At 36.4% G+C, this 24,783-nt stretch overlaps 1 protein-coding gene across 5 annotated transcripts in view; it reads left to right on the top strand.

The window, feature by feature from the left end:
• Ptpra (protein tyrosine phosphatase receptor type A) overlaps positions 1 to 24,783 on the top strand; it is a 125,339-nt gene that overhangs the window by 56,758 nt on the left and 43,798 nt on the right. For 4 of the 5 annotated variants that reach the window (XM_026409729.2, XM_077800311.1, XM_077800312.1 and 1 more), the window contains 3 exons: positions 11,517 to 11,595; positions 12,048 to 12,389; positions 19,764 to 19,790. In XM_026409729.2, coding sequence (XP_026265514.2) covers positions 11,517 to 11,595; positions 12,048 to 12,389; positions 19,764 to 19,790 — 448 coding nt within the window. The remainder of the gene's footprint in view (positions 1 to 11,516; positions 11,596 to 12,047; positions 12,390 to 19,763; positions 19,791 to 24,783) is intronic. The other variant, XM_026409730.2, reaches the window with a different exon arrangement.

The following is a 24,783-nucleotide window of genomic DNA, read 5'->3' as shown; positions in this document are numbered from 1 at the left end:
CACAAGTTTGAGGTCAGCCTCAGCAACTAAGTGAGGCCCCAAGCAACCTAATGAGACCCTGTTTCAAAATTTTAAAAAATACATAAATAAATAAAAAGGACTGGGGATGTGGTGGCCCAGTGGTAAATCCCCTCTAGGTTTAATTCTAAGTATTAAAAAAATTCACTTGCTCTGAGGTGCCTTTTAAATGCAAACCAACCAATCCGGAGCCCACTGATCAGCCTCAGTTATCAGGCTCTCAAGGGACTCTTACACTGTGGACCACTCTGTGCCTACCCTGTTTACTTCATCACTAGGTATCAGAAAACTAGGGACAGCCCTAAGCCCCCAGAACCCACTGAAATTATTCAAACTAGCCAATCCTGAGCCTCCTTACCCTTCCTTGCCCATTCCTTCCCACTGAAACCACAATAAAGACTCTTGCCCGTGTTTTCACCTTGTTCCCTCAGCCTCCCAACTGATTTTAGTATTTCCTCCTTTGGTTTCCTTGTGGCATGACAGGTACCTTCCTCCTTAAAACTGGAACCATCTTTTCAGTCACAGACATTCTGCGCTGGTCTGTTGGTCTCACTGTACCTGAATAATAATTTCTAGCATCTTCCATCTGCTTGATTGTCTTCTGTGTATTTTTTTCAATGAAAATATCTGCTCAGCTGGGTGTGGTGGTATATGCACCTGTAATCTCAGCAGCTTGGGTCTCTAAGGCAGGAGGATCACAAGTTTGAGGGCAGCCTCAGCAACTTAGCAAGACCCTGTTTCAATATATAATAAAAAGAACTGGTCGTGCCACTCATTGGTAGAATTCTGAGTTCAATCCCCAGTACTGAACAAAAGAAAAGAAAGTATCTGTTCAAATCTAACTTCCTATTCCTTTTTCTTCTGTAACCCATGGTAACCATCATTCTATTTTCTAACTCCTAGATTTGACTACTCTTGGAATCATGCAATATTTGTCGTTTTGTTTCTGTCTTATTTTACTTAGAATAATATACTTGGAGTTCATCCATGTGGTAATGTGTCAGAGTGTTTTTCCTTTTCAATAGTGAATAATGTTCCATTGTATGTGTATACCATATTTTATTTATCATCTGCTAATGGATGCTTGTGTTACTTCCACCTTTTGGCTATTGTGAATAGTGCAGCTTCATGAACATTGGTGTGCAAATGATTTTTTCAAGTCCATGCTTTCAATTCTTTTGGATATATTACCAGAATTAAAATTTCTGAATCATATGGTTGGTTTATATCAGAGATTGAATTTAGGGGCACTCAGCCACTTTTGTTTGTTTGTTTATTCATTCATTTATACATACATACATATCAGGGATTGAATTCAGGGGCACTCAACCACTAAGCCACATCCTGAGCCGTATTTTGTATTTATTTAGAGACAGAGTCTCACTGAGTTGCTTAGCACCTCGTTTTGCTGAGGCCAGCTCACATCCTCCTGCCTCAGCCTCCCAAATTGTTGGGATTATAGGCATGCACCACCACACCTGGCTTGTATGGTTTAATTTTATAAGGAATTGCTATACTGATTTCTAAAGCAGTTGTAACATTTACATTTCTATCAGCAGTGCATAGGGTTCTAATTTCCTTACATCTTCATCAACATTTGTTATTTTCTGGTTTTTATGTTTTTGTTTTGTTTTGTTTTGTTTTAGTAGTAACCAACCTAGTGGGTATGAAATGGTCTCTGATTATGGTTTTGATTTGCATTTCCCTAATAGTGATATTGAACATCTTTTAATGTGTTTTTTGGCCATTTGGATATCTTCTTTGGAAAAATGTCTGTTCATGTCCTTTCCCTATTTTTTAATCAGATTGTTTTTTGTTGTTGAATTGTAGGAGCTCTTTATCTATTCTGGGTTTCAATTCCATATTAGATATGTGATTTGTATACATTTTCTTCCATCTTTGTATTGCATTTTCATTTGTTGATAGTGTTCTTTGATTCACAGAAGTTTTTTTAATTTTTTTTATTCTGATCAGTTATACATGACAGCAGAAAGCTTTTAATTCATTGTACACAAATGGAGCACAACTTTTCATTTCTCTGGTTGTACATGATGTAAAGTTGAACCACATGTGCAGTCATACATGTACTAGAGTCATGATGTTCATCTCATTTCACCATCTTTCCTACCCCCATGCCCCTTCTTTCCCTCCCCTTGGCCCAATCAAAGTTCCTCCATTCTCCCTGCAACCCCATCCCCACCTCAGCCCCATTATGAATCAACACCCACAAAAGTTTTTAATTTTGATGAATGTTATAGTATAGATGTGGTGTCCCCAAAATCTCACGTTTGAGACAATGCAAGAAAGTTTGGAGGGAAGAAATTATTGGGTTATAGCCTTAACCTAATCTGAGTTAATCCCTGATGGGATTAACTAAATGGTAACTGGAGGCAGGTGTGGTGTGGCTGGAGGAAGTGGTTCATTGAGGGCGTGGCTGTATTTTTGCCTGGAGAGTGGATTGTCTATCTCCGCTTTCTGATCATCATGTGAGCAGCTTCCCTCTGCCACACTCTTCAACCATGATGTCCTGCCTCTCCTTGAGCCCTGAGGAATGGAGCCAGCCACTCTGCTGAGACCTACGAAACTGTGAGCCCCTAAATAAACCTTTCCTCCTTTACTTTGGTCTGGTTGGGTTTTTTATTCACAGCGGCGAAATGACTGACTAAAACAGTGAAGTCCAAATTTATCTCTTGTTTTATTGCCTATGCTTTTGATGTTGTAAGAAATCATTGCCAAATTCAGTGTCATGAAAGTTTTGCCCTATGTTTATTATGAGAGTTTTATAGTTTTAGTTCTTACATTTAGGTCTTTGACCCATTTGGGGTTAATTTGTGTATATAGTTAAAGGCAAGGATCCGACTTCAGTTTTTTGTATGTAAATATCTAGTTTTCCAGGCTACATGTTTTAAAAAGGCTGTCCATTGAATTGCTTTTGCACCTTTGTAAAAAAATATTTGAGCATATTTGTGTGAGTCTATTCATGGTTCAGTATTTTATCCCATTTTTCTTTATGTGTATTCTGTGTTAAGACTACACTATCTTAACTATGGTAGCTGCACAGTAAACCTTAACATTGGGTAGCAAGGTTCCTCTCTCTTATTTTCCTGGTTTGTCTCACTTTTAGGTTTTATATAGATAAGCTATACTGTGTGTGGTTTTATGTATCTAATGGCATGCTTTAAAAACAAATACTTTTCCATATTGTTCAATGTTTTAATTAATTTGCAATATAAATGTATACCAGACTCTATTTTATGTTTGTTCATTGTCCTAACAATGACTGACATTCCTACCTCCAGGGTCTTCTCTGCCAGGGCCCCAAACTGAGTTTTGCCTGAGGCGTAACCTAAAGTCAGGAGAACTTAAGAATCTTGATTCATAGCCTTCCTTAGCGGTCCAGTTTTGTTTTCCGTGGAATTTCATCTGCAGAAGGGAGCTGCTCTCCAGGCCACTAGCTGCAGGGGGTCCTCTATCCTTTGATTTAGACTTTTCTATTATATCGCCTTTTTGAAGAGAAGACCTAAGGACAGGGCTGCGTTCTGATGTCCTGGAACTTTAGCTCTTCAGCATTTTTTCAGGCTGTTTTTTTCTCAGTAACAGCTCTTCACTGTGCTGTTCCTACCCCACTCTCCTGGTGGCAAGTATCAGTTTTCTACTCATCAACACCCACCTACTCCTGCTTGTCAGATGTCTCCTGCCTGACTTGCTCATTGCTGCCTTTGTCACTTGTACAGCTGTCCTCTTCCCTACTTTGGCTTCCTGCCTGTCTTCCATGGCAGCTGCTCTGTCATTGCATGTCTGCTATCCTGCCCCTTCTCCCACCACCTCTTGCAGTTACAACATGTATTGCAGTATTGCACATTCTTCACGTTCAGAACTACACTCATCATCTTCCACACGGTATGCCCCCAAACCAGTCATCCTCCAGCTTATAGCACTGCTGTTTAGACACCTGGAATTCCTTACCTCAGCTTCTCATTAAGTCTTTAATTTGACTTCCATAAATAATCAAGTCTCCTGTAGAAATTCCTGTCTTGCTCTGAGGTCCTCCTACTTTATTGGCTAGATTATTTTGAAGGCTTTGGATAGTGACCTGCCTTACTACAAATATTACCAGTTGATCCTCCGTTCTGCAGTTAATTATTATTTTTAAAATCCAAATTGTTCCAGTCAACTTCTCAAAATCTTTAGTGGTTCCCCTTTGTGTTAAGTGGTAAGTCATTACTTTGTTTTATTTATTTATTTTTAATTTTTTTTTGAGAGAGGGGGAGAGAGAGGGAGAGGGAGGGAGGGAGAGAGAAGAGAGAATTTTAATATTTATTTTTTAGTTTTTTCGGAGGACACAACATCTTTGTTTGTATGTGGTGCTGAGGATCGAACCCAGGCCGCACGCATGCCAGGCCATCGAGCTACCGCTTGAGCCACATCCCCAGCCCCTACTTTGTTTTATTTGTTTGGTTTGTTTTTTTGTGGAGGAGTGGTTTTTATTGTGTTCAGTCTACATCATGATTGAGAAAAGGTTCCTCTTCTCGCCTCATGGTGTTCATTTAACCTCCTGCCTGCATCCTCATGGACATCAGTTTTTCATGTCTGTCATTTTTATATTCATTTAACAGAAATTTATTGAAGTCTTGCTTGATATCCTTACCCAGCTCTTTGTATTCCTGGAATGAGATGTTTTTTCAAGTTTCCAGTTCCTCTCTCTTGAAAGGCTATGACCCTTCTCTTGGCTAGCTAGTCATATTCTTCCATGTTTAGCATCTTCTCTCCTTGAGAATTCCTTCTCTGGTATACAGTTTTCCCTCCTCACCTTAGAGTTAATTGGCTAAAGTTTTTTTTTTTTTTTTTTTTTTTTTTTAATGCAGGTAAAAATTCAGGATTTGAATAAAGTTTATTTGTGCCTACTACTAGTTAGCAAACTCCTTGGTGACAGTGTCCATAACTACTCTACCTGTGTGCCCCCCAATATTTGGTCAGTCATTAAGGGAAGAATATGAACTTTGGAGTTTCAAAAGCCCTGAGTTTGAATACCAGTAGACGTTTATTAAATATGTGTCCTTGTACAAATTCCTTAATCTCTTGGCTCTTTTGTTTCATGATCTGCAAAATGGAAAAAAAATAGTTCTTGGCTCATGGGGTTATGAGGATTAAATGGGTTAAAGGTACATAAAAAGTATAATAACCAGTGCCTAGCACACAGCAGGCAACCACAGGTTATAGTTGTGAAAATATTTTCTGTTCCTAATGGTAAACAATGATGATTAAGTAAACAACTTAACTGAAGCTACTGAACCCCTCTAGTCACCTTTTCCTTAAATTAGAGAACCTGCCCAACTCTAGGGCAGAGTTTATTGCTCCCAGCTGCTGCTTTGTTTCTCTCACACCCTGGAGGCATCTTCAGTAAGACTGAGAGTTGAGCTTGTATCTTTCCCACAAAGAGTTTAAACTCCCCCAAAGAGGTAAATTTATTTAAAAATCAAGACTAGTACTTGAATGTAGATATTGGATAACAGATGACATTTTAAAAAATCACTGCTCCTCTGATGAGAGAGGTATAAAAAGGAAATAATCGCAATTAGTTTTAGTTGGTGTTGGGAAGACTCACCTATTTCTTCATTAGTCTTTAAATCTTTAAAAGATCAAATAGTGATAGGTGAAGAAAAGCCAGGTAATCTTGGGTTTGAATTCTACCTCTGCAATATACAAACTGTGAAACCATCTCTCATTCATTATCTGCAAAATGGAAGTAAGAGTATGTAAATTGAAGAGTTGCTATGACATCTGAGAAAATGTCACAGATGTCATTTGATCACATTTTATCAGTAATAATGAATAAATATGGAATGCTTAATTTTGAGTAGCAAGACTCTTAATGAAAACTGTCACAACCAAAGTCTAAACTCTGGAAAATGTGCAGATCTTTATTAGTGAGGAATTCATAATGTTTTTTATAACTTTGAGTAAGTATATGCAGGGCCCACTGGTAATTCTGATCCCACGAGCATCATAGGTCATAATCTGAGGAGTTGAATACAGCTCCTTGTGAGCAGTTGTATCAGGATTGGGGTAGGTCACATACTTTAGACAATGGAATTGATTCATTTCTTTCTCAGGTATATAAAATATGAAGGTAGCTGAGCTGGTGTGGCAGTTTGACGTGTCATCAAAGAACCTAGTCTTTTATCTCTTGTTCTGATGTAAAGGTCTAGAATAGCTGCCAGAGTTCTCATTATCACATCTGCATTTCAGATTACAGAAGGGAAGAAAGGAAAAAGACTCAATTCCTCCCTTTTAAACCACGTTCTTCATTGAGATCTCATAACACATTTTGGTTTCTCTCTCCTTGACTGAGAGTTTAATCACTTGTCCATACTTATTTGAGGAATGGGTATATTATCCTTATACTAGCATTCATTTTTCTTTATTTTTCCTCTCCTTGCCCTCCTGTGAGAAGGCACTGCCCTCAGGGCCTTAGCATCCATTGACAGGGAGGGAATGTGTATCTGGGCAAGGAGGCAGGCACTGGGCATGCCCATGAATGGTTCCTTCATCTTGGGAACAGGACATATATTTCAAATAATTTACTCCTGAAATGAATGTCAGCATGTTTAATCAATTGTCTGTGGACTAAACATTCAAACTTTCTGTTATTCAAGAGAGAAGCCTCCAGGTACACAGCACAGTAAATCATAATAACACCAATATCAGTGTAACAGAGTTGATAAGGATTAAATGAAATGAGGCATACAGAATGCTCAGAGAAACTTGGCTTTTGTGATGAGAGAGCAGGTGTGAATGATTTAACAGCCAGTGGGAGATTGGGAGTGATTTAAGAGCCCACTGGGGAGTTGAGAGCTTCTACATATATCCATAGAAAATATCTCAAATCTACAATGCTGAATTTGAATTTTAAGTATATTTAGGAAATGTTCTTAGACATTCAGTATTTTTCAAATTATTGTTACTAATGGCATCGTGCTTTTATTTGTTATTTGAATGTTGAACTTTGCTAATTGAGCAACCTAATGTATATACGGTAGAAATATTATTTTAAGTTAGTAAGAAATCTTTTTTTGTAATGAAAGGACCATATATTGGCCTTTTGAGTGGGCGGAGCAGGAAGGAGAACACAATGTGTGTGCCATTGTGTCCAGTATATTAGGGAAATGCCCAGACTTCATGACTCATCTCCCTAAATCTCCTTGTTCAGTTGTCTGTACTCAATTAACCAAAAGCTTGTGGTTCACAAAGTGTGCTTTGAAAAATGAACAGTTATAAACTTGGGTTTCTCCCATTATTGTGTCTTTTCTGGAATATAAAATTCTGTTTTTACTCAGGGCATTGTTGCCTAATAGAAAATGATGTATAAGACAGGAGAGGAAATTGTATATAAATCACTTAACAAAAGCAAATAGTTAAAATAACTGGTGTATCCATATGATTAAACACTATGCAGCCATTGACAAGAAAGATAACTATGTATTGATAATGGCGTATGTTTAGGATTTATTGTATAAGACATGTATAATAGAATACTGTTTATATTTTAAGTGTGGCTATACACTCATGTAGTATAGAAAACTTCTGAAGGCAATAGAAAGAAGTATTTAGCAGTCCCTTTTGGGAAATGGGACTAGCAGGTGGTGAATGTTTTACACCCTTCTGGTTTGCACTTCTTTTAATGAACAAGCCTTACCTTTTTTTCCCCCATAGTTGATGTGTAATGGTGGAAGAGGAAAAACCAATGACTTTCTTATTTTTAAAAGATATCCCTAAATTGCCCAGTGCATGGCGTGGCTTGTAATTCCAGCAGCTGGGGAGGCTAAGATAGGAGGATCTCATGTTCAAAACCAGCCTCAGCAAAAATGAGGTGCTAAGCAACCCAGTAAGACCCCATCTCTAAATCCAATTACAAAATAGGGCTGAGGATGTGGCTCAGTGGTTGAGGGTCCCTGAGTTCAATCCTCAGCCCCCCCCCCCAAAAAAAACCCATAAATGACAATAGTTATGTAGTATAAAATACTCCAGAATAAATACAGGAAGATATGTATTGGATGAAAAAGAATATTTTAAGGACATAAAAACTTAAATAAATGAAGAAAATATTGTGTTCTAGGATTGCAAGATTTAATTCCTTAATATTGCCAAAATGGCCATACTACCAAAGCATTATATAGATTTCATGCAATTTTTATTAAAATTCCAATGACATTCTTCATAGAAATAGAAAAAGCAGTCATGAAATTCATTTTGAAAAATAAGAGGTCCAGAATAGTCAAAGCAGTCCTTGGCGAAAAAAAGTGAAGCAGAAGGCATCACAATAATAACAGTGCATAATATTCCATACCAGTTTATATCTTGGTTGCTTCTGTTACGGGCAGCCAAGCCAGAGAACCTGCCTAGGTCCTGGCTGACTGCATTTGGTCATCTGCCCTCATAAGAAATAAGCAAATATTGTAAAAAGGAAAAATGAATTTAATTACAATTTGACCAAACTGTTTCCACTAGTATAGAAGTGGCTACAATCTATGCAGGGGGCGGGGGGACTAACCAGGAACTTGTTATAATTTCTTCGGTTTGCACATGCTCCTGCCTAGGCCAGAGAGCAGCTTCTCAGTTTCCATTCAGCACAAGCAAACTCCAGATGCAGAAAAGCGGATACCAGGAAGTTGGGAAGGAAAAAACACTCTGAGTCTTTTAATTTCAAAGGGGCTGTATTACACTTCCAAGATTTGACAATTATGAATAAAGTTGCTATAAACATCTCTTCAGGTTTTTGTGTGGGCAAAGGTTTTCAACTCATTTGGGTAAATACCAAGGGAACACACTTGCTCGGTCACATATGATAAGGGTATATTTAATTTTATAAGAAATTGCCAAGTTGTTTTTCAGAGTAACTTTACTTTTGCATTCCCACCAGGGGTGAATGAGAGTTCCTGTTGCTCTATATTCTCACAAGTATTTGATATTGTCAGTGTTGGATTTTGATCATTTCTGTATAATGATCTATCATTCTTGTTTTAATTTTTCAATTCTTAATATGTAATATTCATCTTTTCACATGCTTATTTGCTATACATCTGTCTTTTTTGGAAAAGTGTCTACTCAGGTCTTTTGTCTGTTTTTTTAATGTAGTTTTCTGAGTTTTGAGAGTTCTTTGTATATTTTGGAGAATAGCATTTTATCATGCCTTTTGTAAATATTTTCTTCTAGTCTGTGGCTTGCCCGCTTAGTTCTCTTGACATCATCTTTTCCAGAGTGGAAGTTTTATTTTAAAGAAGTCCAGCTTATTTTTATTTCTTGCTTCTTATTTTTTGAATTGTGCCTTTGGTTAATGTTTTATTAAAAAGTCATTGTCAGGATACAGGAAAAATTATATAAAGTTATTTTTTTCTTAGGTTATCTTCTAGGGATTTTATACTTTAGTGTTTTACATGCAGGTCTATGATCCATTTTGTGAAAAGTGTGATGTTTGATCTAGAATTTTTTTTAAAAAGTATTTTTTATTTATTTATTTTTTTTAGTTTTCGGTGGACACAACATCTTTGTTTGGTATGTGGTGCTGGGGATCGAACCCGGGCCGCACGCATGCCAGGCGAGCGTGCTACCGCTTCAGCCACATCCCCAGCCCTGATCTAGAATTTTTTGTAGGTAGATTGTAGGTGAGTTGTTCCAGCACCATTTGGTGAAAGGATTATTTTTGCTCCATTGTATTACCTTTACTCTTTTTTTCAAATTTATGTTGGTTTATTTCTGGTCTGTCCTGTTCTGTTATGTTGATTTATTTGTGCATTTCTTTTGCCAGCATTGCACTGTCTTAATCACTGTAGTTTTGTAGTAAGTCTTGATATCGGGTAGTTTCAGTTTTGACTGTTTCTTCTACTTCAATTTTGAGTTGTCTTTCTTGAGTCTTTTGCCTCTCCATATAAACTTTAGAGGCCATTTATTTATTTTAAAGTTAGATATGGTCCCCTTTATTTTTATTTCTTTATTTTTATATGATGCTGAGAATGGAACCCAAGGCCTCACGCATGTGAGGCAAGTGCTCTGCCACTGCGCCACCACCCAGCCCTTTTACTTATTTTTTATTCCATTGTTACCTTCACAATTTCTTGCATTGTCTTTATGCTTAGAAACTTCTCATCCTGAGCTCACATAATATTTATTTATCTTCGTTTTAAGTGTGACTTTTAACTATTTGATTTTATTTGTTTGTTTGTAACAGGGATTGGACCCAGGGTGCTTAACCATTGAGCCACATCCCCAATCCCTTTTATTTTGTTTTTGAGACAGGGTCTGAGTGGCTTAGAGCTTCAGCCTCTTGAGCTGCTGGGATTATATGCATGTGTAACTGTACCTGGCAAGCATTTAATTCTTTAACCCAGCTGGAACTTATTTTGGTATGGAATAAGGTGATGCCCTAACTCCTTCCCCTCAATAACATATTTATTTTTCCCAACTTCCTGTTGATTTATCAATAATAGATTTGATGGGTATATAATAGTCATCCTTCCAATTTTCCTGATCCTCGTGGAAAAAATTATGTGCATTGCCAATTTTAAAATATAGCAAGGTTAGGAATTGAACTGGTTTTTATTAGAGATCAACGTTTGTTTCGTTTGTTTGCTGTCCAGATCTTTCAGTGTTATACAGATATCACTGATTTAATAATCATAACCCACAAAGAATGAAGAAGTGGTCAAAATTTTGTGTGGCTGCACCTGGTGAAGACCATTGTCTGAACCCATTTCCCTGCTTGGCATTGCCATACTAACTATGGCAAACTTACAGGATGTATATGAACCTTCTACATCTCAGTCTTTTCTCACTTCTGCCCTTCCCCCCTGAGTTTTTCAGGTGCACCTTAAGAAAGCATATACTCTTTCCCTTGAAGAGTGAGTACAATATTGAATTACTTCTAGATTGGACGTCTTATGAAGTGGAGTTCATAAGCAAATTGCTTTCCTATTGTTCCTCTAATTTCTAGCCCAGTATTAGGGCAAAGAAATCTGAATGGATGAATGAATCACTATTACTGGTGGGAATATGCTGCTGTCTTATGCGGTTTGAGGTAGGATAGTTTGATAGTAGTTGTATAATGTCTACTTCAAAGAGTAGTACATTAATGCATTCAAACTACATTCTTGATACTTCTCTGGACTATAAAGATAGTCATCAGCTTTCGAAAAGGACTGCTACCTAGCTCTGACCCACAGAGGTACATTCTGGCTTGGGGATTTTAAACAGTTTTTCAGGTGATTCTAAAGTGCAGTCGAGTTGCCTTTAAAAATGTGTTCTGATTTAGACTGACTTCTGTATGTATAAAGATTCAATTAATAGTTGAACTCCTGAAGAAATGTTACTTCATAAAGATCATTGGCCCTGTAAACATATTTTAACAGCTAGGAGGATGCTGCCCCAAATACTTGTATTTTGAAAAATTTGGACATAGTTATAATAATATAGGGCCTCATCTGACATGACTTCCCATTTTTCAGGTCAGCATGGATTCCTGGTTTCTTCTTGTTCTGTTTGGCAGTGGACTGATACACGTCAGTGCCAGCAATGCTACCACAGGTAAATTGTCATTTGAGAAAACTGATATTTGATACAGAATTTTACTTTCACATATAATGACCCAGATTTGAAGACCTAGTTGATATAATTTTAAACTTTTCTTTAAAAATGTTAGTAAAATAAATACGTTGGAAATCTCTGAATTGTGTTGAATGCTTAACATTGTTCTACATGTTGCTATTTTAAACATATCAGAAATGTGATCTTTCCTGGGGGAAAAAAAAAGTTTAACTGAGTGAAGAATTTCATTTATTTCTCCCATAGGTAGCCCTTTGGAGGAATGATTCACTTAACATAAAAATGTGTGTGTGTCTGTCTGTCTATCTGTGTGTGTCTGGCCTTTGTCTGATCTCCAGATATTTGATGAGTTTATTAAGGTTTACTGCCTTATATTATAACTTTTGAGTCTCGCATTCTTTGTGTAATGTTTTCTTATGTTTTGCTGCTTGTAGTTTCACCTTCCTTGGAAATTACAAGATCAATTAAAGCATCAACAGCAGAATCAGTCAAAGAACAGAACAGAACTTCAAATCCAACCTCATCAGTAACTTCTCTTTCTGTGGCACCAACACTCAGCCCAAATATAACTTTGGGACCTACCTACATAACCACTGTCAATTCTTCATACTCTGACAATGGGACCACACAATATGTAAGCACCGATTCTGTAGGCACTACCATTTCACCAAATGCAACATGGCTTCCAGATCACCAATTTACAGATGCCAGAACAGAACCCTGGGAAGGGAATTCCAGTACTGCAGCAACCACTCCAGAAACCTTCCCTCCTTCAGGTACCAGAGATGGTTTTTGCTCCTTCTTTCACTCTTTGAGTGTATTCACCCTTTTATCATCTTTGTTTTGTCTAGCTGTAAAGTTTCTTGAAATAAGTAAAATTGCCCAAGGAAAACCTAGGTGTAAAGAATTCTTTTTATTTTTATTCTTCTTTATATTTTAATTAATTAATTATTATTATTATTATTTTGATGTAAGAACTTCTTAAGAGTATCTGGTGAGCATAGAGTTAAGAGGAAGGAAGTCCTTGCTGTGGTGCAAGGACTCTGAGGCAGAAGTATTACAAGTTCAAAGCCAGCCTTAGCAACTTAGCAATATAGTGAGCCCCTGTCTCAAAATAACATATAAAAAAGGGCTGGGAATATGCCACAGTGGTTAAGTACCTGTGGGTTCAATCCCCAGTCCCAATAAATAGATAGATAGACAGACAGACAGATAGATAGATAGAAAGAAGTGGAAGGAAGATTCTAGAGGATAGATAGATAGATAGAGTGGAAGGAAGATTCTAGAGGATATCTTTTTGCTAGGTGATATCCTACTTAGATTGGGGAGGCCTAAGTGTGTTTAAAGGGAAGAAAAAGGTTGTAAATACAAGCAAAAGAGGGGAACTAATTGATGATGCAAGAGACTGAAGATGAAAGAGACTGAGTAATGATTAGCTTTGAAAAGGAGAGAATCATGGAGAACATGAGAAAGAAAATGAAAATGACTGTCCCATAACAATTAGCTGCAGAATGGAAGACCAGTGTCAAGGCATGGAATTAGAAAGGGCTGAGGGAAGCTGTTACATTGCAGTGACAATTATTTAGGACCTTGGCCTAGTCCCCTTTCTCCTTGAATCAGCACCAGTGGATTAAAGCAGAAGTGGTCCCTGAGATAGAATTAGAGCCCTGTGTCTGAGACCAGGTGGAATAGGTCAAGTTTCTGACTTTGAACCTCGGGTTCCTCGATGATTAGAGGATCCCTGAAAGAGCTTCTGTGAAGAATAAATAGTTGTTTGCTGATTGCCATATTACTGTCATTCCTTTTTCTAGCAAAATCACTGTTGCCTCTTCTATGATTCCATCCTTTTAGCTCAAATTTCTTCCCTGTTATATGAATTCCCCTGGGTGGACTCATGTCTGGTGCATGGGGGAGAGCATTCAGAAAGTACTTGCAAAATCACATCTCATTTGGTTATTCCAGATGACATCTTTCATCTAGACTTCAAAGCCCAGACCTAATATCTGCTTATGTTAATCTCATTTTTTTCTGCAATAAAGGCAGTGTAGCATTTGCAGTTAAGAGCATAGAGCCATTTTACCTGTTTGTATCCCAACTCTGACAGAAGCTCCTTTTGTGACCATTGGCAAATTTACTTAATCCTGTACTTCAATTTCTTCATCTATAAAATAGGTGTGAATGATAGTAATAGTTTTTACCTCACAGAGAATCTGTTCTGATTAAGCAGATTAATACGGGTAAATTACATATTATGGTGCCTGTACATGATAAGCATTCTTTTGAAGTTTTAGCTGTTATTAGTTACAATTATTGCTCTGATAGTTACTAATAAAATAAATGAATGTAATGGCATTCCACTGTCCTTGATAGACAGCTGCAAACAAATAAGGTCTGTTATTTGCTTTGGGCTTTAATTATACTTTATAAGTTATTACAATGCCTAACATATAAGAATTTTATGGAATAATCTGATTAAGGAAGTTTTATATTTTATAGGTGAAAGAGTTTTCTAATGATGAAACTGTAATTTACAGAGTATTTTTTTTAAAGAGAGAGAATTTTTTTTTAATATTTATTTTTCAGTTTTCGGCCGACACAACATCTTTATTTTATTTTTTATTTTGCCAGGCGAGTGCGCTACTGCTTGAGCTACATCCCCAGCCCTATGGAGTATTTTTTAATGTGCAGTTTATGACCCATTCATGAAATCAGTTTAATGGTCCACCACTGCTGTTTGTTCGTTTTAGTGAATGGTTCTATTCTATTTCTGTTTTTTTTTTTAATCTTATGCGTATAATTTTGTGAAACTTTTGTTATACACAAGCACAGTGTAGATATGTCTACTGAATGACAGTGTAAAATGTATTTCTTGCTGTGGGTTATGGTAATTGTTTAGGGAGGAAACATACAATAACTTGTACAAGCTGAAGGAGTAAATGGATGAGGTGAGACTGTACTCAGGCCTAACTAATTTCATGACTCATGTTCTATTTTGTATGTCCTTCATTTGACAGTTTTATGAGGAGACATGGATAATTAGCTTCTTTTGATACATGCTTAATTTAAGATTATATAGAAAGCATAAATGATTTGCTTTAGATATCAATGCTTATAAGTAGGAAATTAAGCATATTTCTCACTTTTGTGGGCTTTCCGACATCTTTCATACACTGATATAGGCCTGAATTTTATTGTAGCTAAGAATCCAGCCATTGTATATTTAACACATTTCATGTCAGAGGAGACTGAGTTACGTATCACTAATGACTTTTATTGGAGATAAGTAAAACAAGGAAACTGTATGGGTACATGAGTATTTCATGGTCTTAAACCCCACATCCTATTCGTCATCTTACCAGTATTCCCATAATACTCACTATATTTGCTTAATTAGTATTTGACATTTTAAGTCTTTATGACTTGGAATATTGTTTATTACCAAACTATAAGTAACCATTTAATTATTTTTCTTTGTGTGCTTTTTTTTTTTCTGAATTTGGTAATTGCATGACTTTTTGTTTAGTTTTCTTTTTTAGTTATTGCTGGCCAATTCCCACATTTTCCAGAGCCCTGGAGTACAGTTTTTACAAAGGCAGGCCTATTAGATAATCTGATATTTCTTTTTTTTTTTTTTTTTAAACCTATAGCAATTCCCTCTGAGGTCTCCATTGTCTTATTCCAGTCTAGGCTTGTTATCTCTAGGGCTGTACACAAATATCAGCCTAGAATTTTTATTCTCTGTCAATCTGGGAATTCCCCTTGCTCTTCCTGTCTTCCATATTGTTTTCTTTCATCTATCATTTGGTAAAACACATTCTTCTTGAGAAAGGAGTCCATTGGAGGTAAACTACATGAGACCTGACATGTCTATAGCTTTCTTTAGGGCTGTGTATGGAATTTGAGAAAGTAATTTTCCCCTGGCATTTTTGAAGTGCTGCCCTGACTTCTAATTTACCAAGCTTGAAGGATTCTGTTGCTGTTCTGATTCCTAATTCTTCCTGGTGCTATCATCAGTTTCCTGAAATTTCATCAAGTTTTATTATGATGTGGGTCTTTTTCATTCATAATTTTATTACTTTATAGGCCCTCTGAAGCCTTGGTCCTTCTATTCTGAAATTTTTTTGTGTGTTTAAAAACTTTATTCTTTCTTCAAATTTTTCCTAAAACTACTCTATTATTTATTGGATTATTCTGGGATTTATTCCTTAATCTTTTTAATTTTTCTTTCCTATTGACCTTTCCTTTGAGTCTCTTTTTTTTTTCCTTTTGAAAATTAGCAGCTAGGGACAGTAGCCCATACTTGTAATCCCAGCTACTTAGGAATTTGAGGCAAGAAGGATCACAAGTTGGCAGTCAATCTGGGTTAACTTAATGAGACCCTGTCTCAAAATAAAATATGTAGCTCATTAGTAAAGTGCTTGCTTATACAGGTTAAGACCCGGAGTTCAATCCCCAATACCTCAAAAGAAAAGGAAAAGAAAAGAAAGCAAAGGCACATACATATATTCCCTTTTTATTCCATATGTAACAAAAACAATATATCATATTCATTTCTGCATATTGATTTTTTTCAGTTAGCTTATCTACTTGGGTTTTTTTTTTTTTTTTTTTGTGTGTGTGTGTGTGTGTGTGTGTGTATTTTTTAAACAGTATTGCAGGGGATCAAACCCAGGGCCTAAAACATGTTAGACACACCCTCTACCACTGATCTATACTCCCAGGCAACTTATTCTATATTTTAGTAAAGAACTGGTAATGTGGTTATATCTTAATATATTTATTCAGTTTTCCTATGAATAAGACATTCAGGTTGTTTTCAGAGCATTCTTTTCAACAATACAGCTTGTCATTTCAAACATGTATGAGCATATTAGTAGGATAAGTTTTATTTAAGTGTGCATTTTATAAATTGATGAATATTGCCAACTTTTCTTTACTAGGAAATGTCTTCCTAATAGTATTATATCAAAGTACCTGTCTTTCTACACTCTTCAATACAGTGAATTATCAAACTTCTGGATTTCTGCCAAGTTGGTAGATAAAATTATTTCTCAGTGTAACTTTAATTTGCATTCCTCTGAATAAAATTGAGGACCTTTCCCCTTTTAAAATTTTTATTATTGTTATTAATATTATAGTACTGGGCATCAAACCTAGTACCTTGCACATACTAGGCAAACACTCTACCACTGAATGACACCCCCAACCCCCCTTTCCATATTGTAAAAGACCATTTGTACTTTTTTTATCTGAGCATTCTTTGTTGATATTCTTCAACCATTTTTCTTATTAGGATGTCAGGTTTTTTTTAACTCAAAAGCATTCTTTAAAAATTTGGGAAATGATTTCTGTTCCTACAGTGAAGTTTTTTTTGTTGTTGTTTTTTTTTTAATGTGAGGTCTCACTATATTTCCCAAGCTGGTCTTAGAACTCCTTTGGTTCAAGTGATCCTCCTATTTCAAGCTTCTCAAGTACCTGGGACTGCAGGCACATGTCACCCACACATACCTTAATCTTTTAGCTTTTCTGTATTGCAGAAGATAGCATTAGGAATTTTTAATTTTTAAAATATGAATATGAGTTTGTTTAACTAAATGTTCTCTAGGTAATGGGCCATATTTAAGAAGGCCTTTCTTACTCCAAAATTCTAAAATAAATTTCTTCTCATGTTTTCTTTTGGACTTTTATGGTTTCTTTCTTTGTTTTCTTTTATTTCTTTGCAGAGGTGGGGGTGCTGGGGAGGATGAGTGGATATGTGTGCCTGCAGATGAGTGCTTGAATTTATTCTGATATTAATTGTGAGCTGTAGATGTATTTTCCCCCAAATGGCTAATCAGTTATCCCAGTGCCCCTTAATGAATAATCTATTTTTGTTCCCAATTATGAAGTGATGAGTAATTTTTAAAAATCCAGAATTATCCTGAAAAAATTTGATTTGAAATGTCACCTTTATTATATGTGAGATGGATATTCAGTTTCCCATATGGACTTGAGTGTTTGGGGACATTCATTGTGTTTTCTGTAGATTTTTTTTTCACCACTAAAGATTGAACCAGAGGCACTATAACACAGCTATCCAAGCCCTTTTTATTTTTTATTTTGGGATGATCTCCTTAGTAGCTGGATAACAGGCATGAACCACTGTTCCTGCTATTCCAGGTTTTTTTTTTTTTAATATTTATTTTTTAGTTGTAGTTGGACACAATACTTTTATTTTATTTATTTTTATATAGTGTTGAGGATTGAACCCAGGGCCTCGCACATGCCAGGCAAGCACTCTACCGCTGATCCCAGCCCGTGGCTATTCCAGTTTTAATGAAGATTTATGTATAGCCATTAAATTTTGCCAGTTGCTTGTTTGGTGTCAGCAAGATCTGTTTTCTTTTTTGTTCTATTGCTATGGTAGATTATATTAATAGATTTTTAAAATTCTAAACTGTCTACATTACTGCAAAACTCACCTTGGTAATGTATCATTTTCGTAACAAACTGTTGCAATCTGTTTGATATTATTTTATATAGGATTTTTCCCATTGGTACTGGCAAGTAACTTCTAAATGAACTTGATCTGTGGTTTTTTGATAAGTTTTAATTCATCAGTGTTTTGTTTCATGAAAAGAATCTGAAAATTTACATAGGAAACCAGCCATTCAACTCACAAAGTTTATTTGAATGAATTTGAGGAAAAGTTGTTTCTTAAAATTGTTTAATATCCTGCATAGCTATGAATAGTTCTCTTTGCATATTTTTTAATATTCTTTTTTTTTCTTGTTTGAGTTCATGGTTCTTTGCTTTTTTTCTTCCAGAGAACCTTCTATTTATTCTCTCATTTTTCAGTTTTAATTTCACTGATATTTTTAAATTCCTGTTCTTTTTGCCTTCTTTAAATTTATTTTGTGCAGACTGCTATCTTGAATGCTTAATTATTATCATTCTTTGTGTTAATTAACATATTTAATGTTGTGAATTTTGTACAAGCACCATTTTAGACATACATACTCCATAGGTATTCCTGTACTTAGTCGTGTTAATCAGGATTCAATATGAGCTGCTCTAGCAAAGGTACACCAAAAACAAGTGACTGAAGTAAGACCACGGTATCTTTCTCTCCCCAGAGGTGGGCAGAGTGCTTTGCCTTATCAGGGTCCGAGTCTCTTTGCTTTTTTTTTTTTTTTTTCCTTCATCCCAACAATATTGCGTTTATCTGCTTGATTATCTGCTCTCATCATTGGACCTTAGTTCTAGGTTCTGAGAACAGAGGGAATGGAGATAAACAATTTCTTTTCCAAAAGATGTGACCTGGAAATTACCACATTGCTTTTGCTCACATCCCATTAGCTGGAATTTATCACATGACTCTGGCACAAAGGAGTCTTAGAAATATAGTCTCTAGCTGGACAACTTTGTGCTCAGCTAAAAAATAAGAGGTCTGTACCAACGGCAAGAAGAGGTGTTTTCATCATTGTGTTTTGCTTGGTTTTGCTGTGCTGGGGACCAAATCCAGGGCTTTGCATGTATTAGGCAAGTTCTCTACCACTAAGCTATATCTCTATTTTATTATTGTTATTTTTAGATATTTTTTTATTTTGATGTGGATTTTGATTTTTAATCAAATTTACTTTGTTAATTTTTATTTCTATTGTATGGTGATAAAAGAATATTATACTGTTTTTTATTCCTGGGAATTTGTAAGAACTTATAGATGTTCTACAGGTCTTTGAAAAGATTTTCTCTGTAATTATATAGAATTGGGTATATACCAGTTAGGTTTTATTACCTCTTATCATTTTTTAGGTCTTATATCCTTCCTTCATTTTGTCCTTTTGAGTTTTAATGATCCAAAAGATATGAACTCCTGAAATATAAAGTTCTGTAATTTGTATTTCTTCTTGCATTCTTATACTTTTTATGAATATTGATGTTACATTATTTGTGTACTCAAAAAGAAGGCCAGGCTGCTGACTAAAGTTTAGTGGATCTGGACAATTTTGTCTCAGTTGTTGGAGGATACCTTCTTCTAGGCCAACATTGTACCTGGAGAAAGAGTATCTATCTATATTCCTGGAGCTTGTTTTGTTTTTACCTTAAATTGATTAGTAATGTTTTTCTTTAACCTGAGTGAATGTTTTTATTTGTCACTTATTACACAGGTAATTCTGACTCGAAGGACAGAAGAGGTGAGCTACTCACCTTGTATCTGTTGTCCCTTTTACACAGTGTATTCTTCAGTGTTTCCTCTGTTCAGTCTGGTAACCTTGTACCTCTGTGTCTGTGTTTTTTGTTTACTTTCGCTTGTTTTCATATTAATCTCATAATCTACTTTGTTCATTTCTTACTTCGTTACTTTCTAATTATTTTTTCTTAATACAAGAATATTTTACTATTTTCTACTATTAGCACCACCAAAAAAAAAGAAAAGAAAAATTATGTAAAATATATCTAACATAAAACTGACCTTTTAATCATTTTTAAGTGTGCAGTGGCATTAGGTACATTTATATCATTGTGAACCATGCATCTCCAGAACTTTTCTTTATCATCTCAAATGAAACAATAACTTCCTTTTCCTCCTCCTTGCAGCCCCTGGAAACCATTATTGTACTTCATGAATTTGTCTATTCTACATGCCTCATTTAAATGCCATTATACATTGTCCTTTTGGAACTAGCTTCCTTTATTCAAGCATTTTTATTGGTGTCAGTTTGGATAATTTATGTAATATGTAGTAATGCATTGAAATTAGTCTGGCATTGTCTACCAAGTAACTCCTTAGCACTGAAGTCATTGGTCATAATGACTATGTTTTCCAATTGTTACTTGGCCTTCACTGGTTTTATAGCTCAATTATTAGTTATAAACTGGGATAGAGATTTGCATGTAACACGTTTACTGGGAAAGTATTTTCTTCTTATAGCACCTGAGAGGGAAGGCAGAAGTATTGGATAGATGAAGGAAATGAGACATCATGTGATCAGAACTAAGGCCAATCACATAGGAAACTGGAGCTGGAATCCCCTGGGCCAGGCTCTCTTAGGCCAAGTACAGTTCCTGGGAATAGACATGGCTCAAAGCTATTAGCCACTAACCCTCCCAGCAGCTGGGGGAGTAGGTTCTTTGGTCTTGAAGGAGATTTTGCTATCCATTATAGTTCCTGTGAAGTCTGAACAAGATAGGGATGCCACTTGCAAATAAAGATTTTCCCATCTAAGAAAATGCTATTGATTTTGACATATGTATTGAAGCTGGAAAATGCACAAATAGTAGAATATATGAGGAGACTGTGTAGTGCAGTACTTAAAAGCAATGGGCTCTGAAGTCAGACCACCTGGGTTGGTGTCTTAAGCCTGCTGCTTACTAGCAGGATGAGTAGATGTGTAACTTCCTTGTGCCTCACTTTTCCATTTTCAAAATGGGATAGGAACATTGTCTCTTTCACAGGGTTGTTGTGAGAAACGAGATATTGCATATGAAGTGCTGAGATCAGTACATAACAATTGCTCAGCTAGTGTTAGCTGTCATATTATTATCATTATGTTACCACCACCTTTCTGCTACCATTGCTATTAGACCTGAGAATTTCAACCATTCTCACAAACCACTAGGAACCTGTTGTGTAACTATACAACCACAAGTGCAGTTCCCTGCCAGTTCCCTGCCCTTTACTATTGATTGCAGTACGGGGAATTGAACCCAGGGCCTCACACATGCAAGGCAAGTGCTCTACCGCTAAGCTATATTCACTGATCTATAACCTTGGTCCTTTTAAATTTTTTGAGACAGCTTCTCTCTAAGTTGTCCAGTCCGACTTTGATTTTGCAGTCCTTCCACCTCAGTCTCCCAAGTAGTTGGAATTACAGGTGTACCACAGCAACCTGCTGCCTTGTATTTTTTTTGTTTAATATTTTTTTAGTTATAGTTGGGCACAATACCTTTTTTATATTTGTTTATTTTTATGTGGTGCTGAGGATTGAACGTAGCGCCTAGCATGTGCTAGGCGAGCGCTCTACCGCTGAGCCACAACCCCAAGCCCTTGCCTTGTATCTTTTAAACAAAATTTTGCTTAAATCTGTCTTGCCCTACTTTTTAATTTTAGTAATTTGATTCTTTTGCGGAGGAGGGGGCAGTCTTATGAAGACCTTTAAAGTGGTATTTGTTAAATATCAAATAAAAGATAAAGTTGGGGCTGGGGTTGTGGCTCAGTGGTGGAGTGCTCATCTAGCACACGTGAGATACTGGGTTCAGCATCACAGAAAAATAAATAAAATAAAGGTATTATATTCATCTACAATTAAAAAAAATTTAAAGATAAAACTGGTTACAAATATACTCTAAAATTATTTTAGATGAAATCATTTACTTAGCTGCCTTTTAAAATAAGAAAATAATGCCGTCTTTATTTTTATAAAAGAGTCCTTGACCTACAAAGTTCCAGAACCAGTGAGGATAAGCATTCTACTGAAACCCACAGACTCCTTAAAGTTTCTCAGCTCTCATTCCATATCATCTGGATCCTCTTCCCCTGGCTTTCTCCTTCAGTATTTTTAAGAGCTAGAGTCCATAATGGGGTTAACATTCTTGTTTAAAGATGTGTTCTTGGATTATCATAGTAAGCAACATTATTCTTGTGAATTCCATGTATGATTTTCCCTAAGCACCTTTAATAATACATTTAGTATTCATTCAGTACCTGTTAGATGCCGAGAATTCTAGCAAATTCTGTCTTGGAGGAAATATGTGAACTCCTGGAATCAAAGTCCATTCAATTACATGCTATTGGATGTCCTACACAGAGTACTCAGAGAACTCAGAAGAGTCTTTATACCTGGGAAATGGGAAGGAGGCACAGAGATGAGCTTTGAGCAGTTTAAAACAGTAATGGGGAAAATGATATACCAGGTAGGGCAAAAGCAGGCGACACGAAAGAGCAAATCATGTGTTTGAGGAATTCTGCAGAGTTGATGTACACAAGGTAAAGAGTGGTCAGAGGTGGCCTCAACAGAATTGGCCTGATGGTACATGGAGCTCAGGGGTCAAGAGTATCTCCTGTAGGTGGTAGGGAGAGAGGAAGTGACATGATCAGTTTTGTTCTAGAAAGATTTTCCAGAGGCCTTAGGGAAGACAGATGAACAATGGATATCAAGGTTTCTGAATGGTACTTGAAACAATATTACACCTTTGAGACTCAATAAATAATTCTAAAAAATGTGAACACAAGATAAATAAATGAGCTTTAGGGACTAGGGGTATGGGAGTGTGATTTCACTGTTTGTTTGTAGTTGACCAAAGTATATTTTAAGAACTTATATAATTCACTTATCTACATGTGAGCTGTTAGAGTAATATGACCCTTTGATTTTATTGAAAAAGAGGCATTTGTTGTCTCACAATGCCTTGTTTGTGTTTTGAAATGCTTGCACCCCTGGCCTGAGTCTAGAGAGTGAAACTTTGTTAGAATGGGAATTGAGAACAAAGTTATTGGGCAGGATGGAATAGACCTTGGCTGTACCAGCCTGCATTGTGCAGGTCCATCTCTTTGGATTACCAAGTCCAGGACAGTCCTGAACATAAGTGATGAATCTGTTTGGTCTTGCAGGGACCATAGGAGCGTGACTTGACTCTGAGGCTATCTCCAAGCACAGGGAACTAAGTTTTCTCTGATTCCCTTAATTGAGCTGAGTCTCCTTCCCTCACAGCAGTCTGGGGACATCTGTGCTCTCTGTTTTGTCTTCTAATCATAACAGAAACATGAGAACAATTCTAATAAAATGTGACTTTTAATGAGGGTGAACTGTTCTGGCCTGTAAGCTTGAAAGAATTAAAGTGCTCTTGATCCTATAATTTATCAAGAGTCTAGAAAATAGTGTAAATTTGTTTTCTTGCTTTAGATTTGCAGCTGTATAATCCTGAGCAAGTTATATAATTTCTCAGCTCAGTTTCCTCATCTGTAAAATAGGTTTATAAAAATGATATGTAAGAATTTTACAATATGGAATTGAGCTCTGCTGTGTGCCAGCAATATATGTGTAGTGATTTCTAAATTAGCTAGGTGCCTCCCTTATTTCCATATTGCTTGTAATTGTCAGTTCTCTTAGTAGTCATAAACAATATGCCTGGTAGGTTGCCGACAGATAACATATGTAGTCATAAACAATAGATAAGGAAGAATGCCAATCTACCTTATCTGTTGGCAATATTTGATTGGCTTGATTACTCCTTCCTTGAAAAACTGCTCTTGGTTTCCCTAACACCACTTTTCACTAGAAACTGCCCACTGTTCCATTCACTCACTCATTTGTGGTTTTTCCTGACCACCTCATTCCTTCTTTTAGACTACCTTATTTTTTCTTCATAGCATGTATGACTACCTGTAATATACATTTCCTTATCTATTATTCTGTGTTTCGCACTAGAAAATAAGCTTCATAAGAGCAAAAAACTTTCATTAGTTCACCGCTGAATCCTCAAGGCTCATCTAAAACAGTTATTCACTCCATATTTACTAAATGAGTTTTTTCCCCCCAGTGCTGGGACTCAAACCCAGGACCTCACACATGCTAGGCAGGCTCTCTCCCACTGTTCTATATCTTCAGCCCTAAAGAATAAATTGTGAATATAGGGATATCTGGAGGTGGTCTTGAATCGTGTCCTCAAGAAGTTTATTATTTAATGGACATATAATCCATGACCTTAAGCCAATGTGATAAATGTTGTAGCCGAATAGGTACATAGTGTTACTGAAGTACAAGAAGAGGGCAATTAATTTTGTCAAAGGTAGTACTTAGAGAAGGATTTACTCTGAAAAGATGATATTCAAAGTAGAACTGTGTGAGAGGAGTTAACAAAGTTCTAGATCAGGGGTTGACAAACTTGACAAACTTTTTCTATCAAGTGCCAGCCAGACAATAAATAGTTTCAGTTTGCAACCATTCATTCTCCATCACATCAACTCATCTCTAATTCTGTAGTGCAAAAGCAGCCATGCACGGTACATAATGAATGAACATGACTGTGTCCAATAAAACTGTGGTCATGAGAATAGGTGGTGGACTAGATTTGGGCAGTAGTTTGCTGACTGCTGTTCTAAAGACCTGCCTGAACCTGTGAAGTCAGACTGACACTGTCTGCTAGTGTGCAGGCTTCAGGATGCCAAGTCCAGTCTTTTCCCTTCAT

This window comes from Urocitellus parryii, chromosome 6, assembly GCF_045843805.1.
Source record: "Urocitellus parryii isolate mUroPar1 chromosome 6, mUroPar1.hap1, whole genome shotgun sequence".
NCBI lineage: Eukaryota > Metazoa > Chordata > Mammalia > Rodentia > Sciuridae > Urocitellus > Urocitellus parryii.
This window is presented reverse-complemented; position numbering and strand designations above follow the sequence as displayed.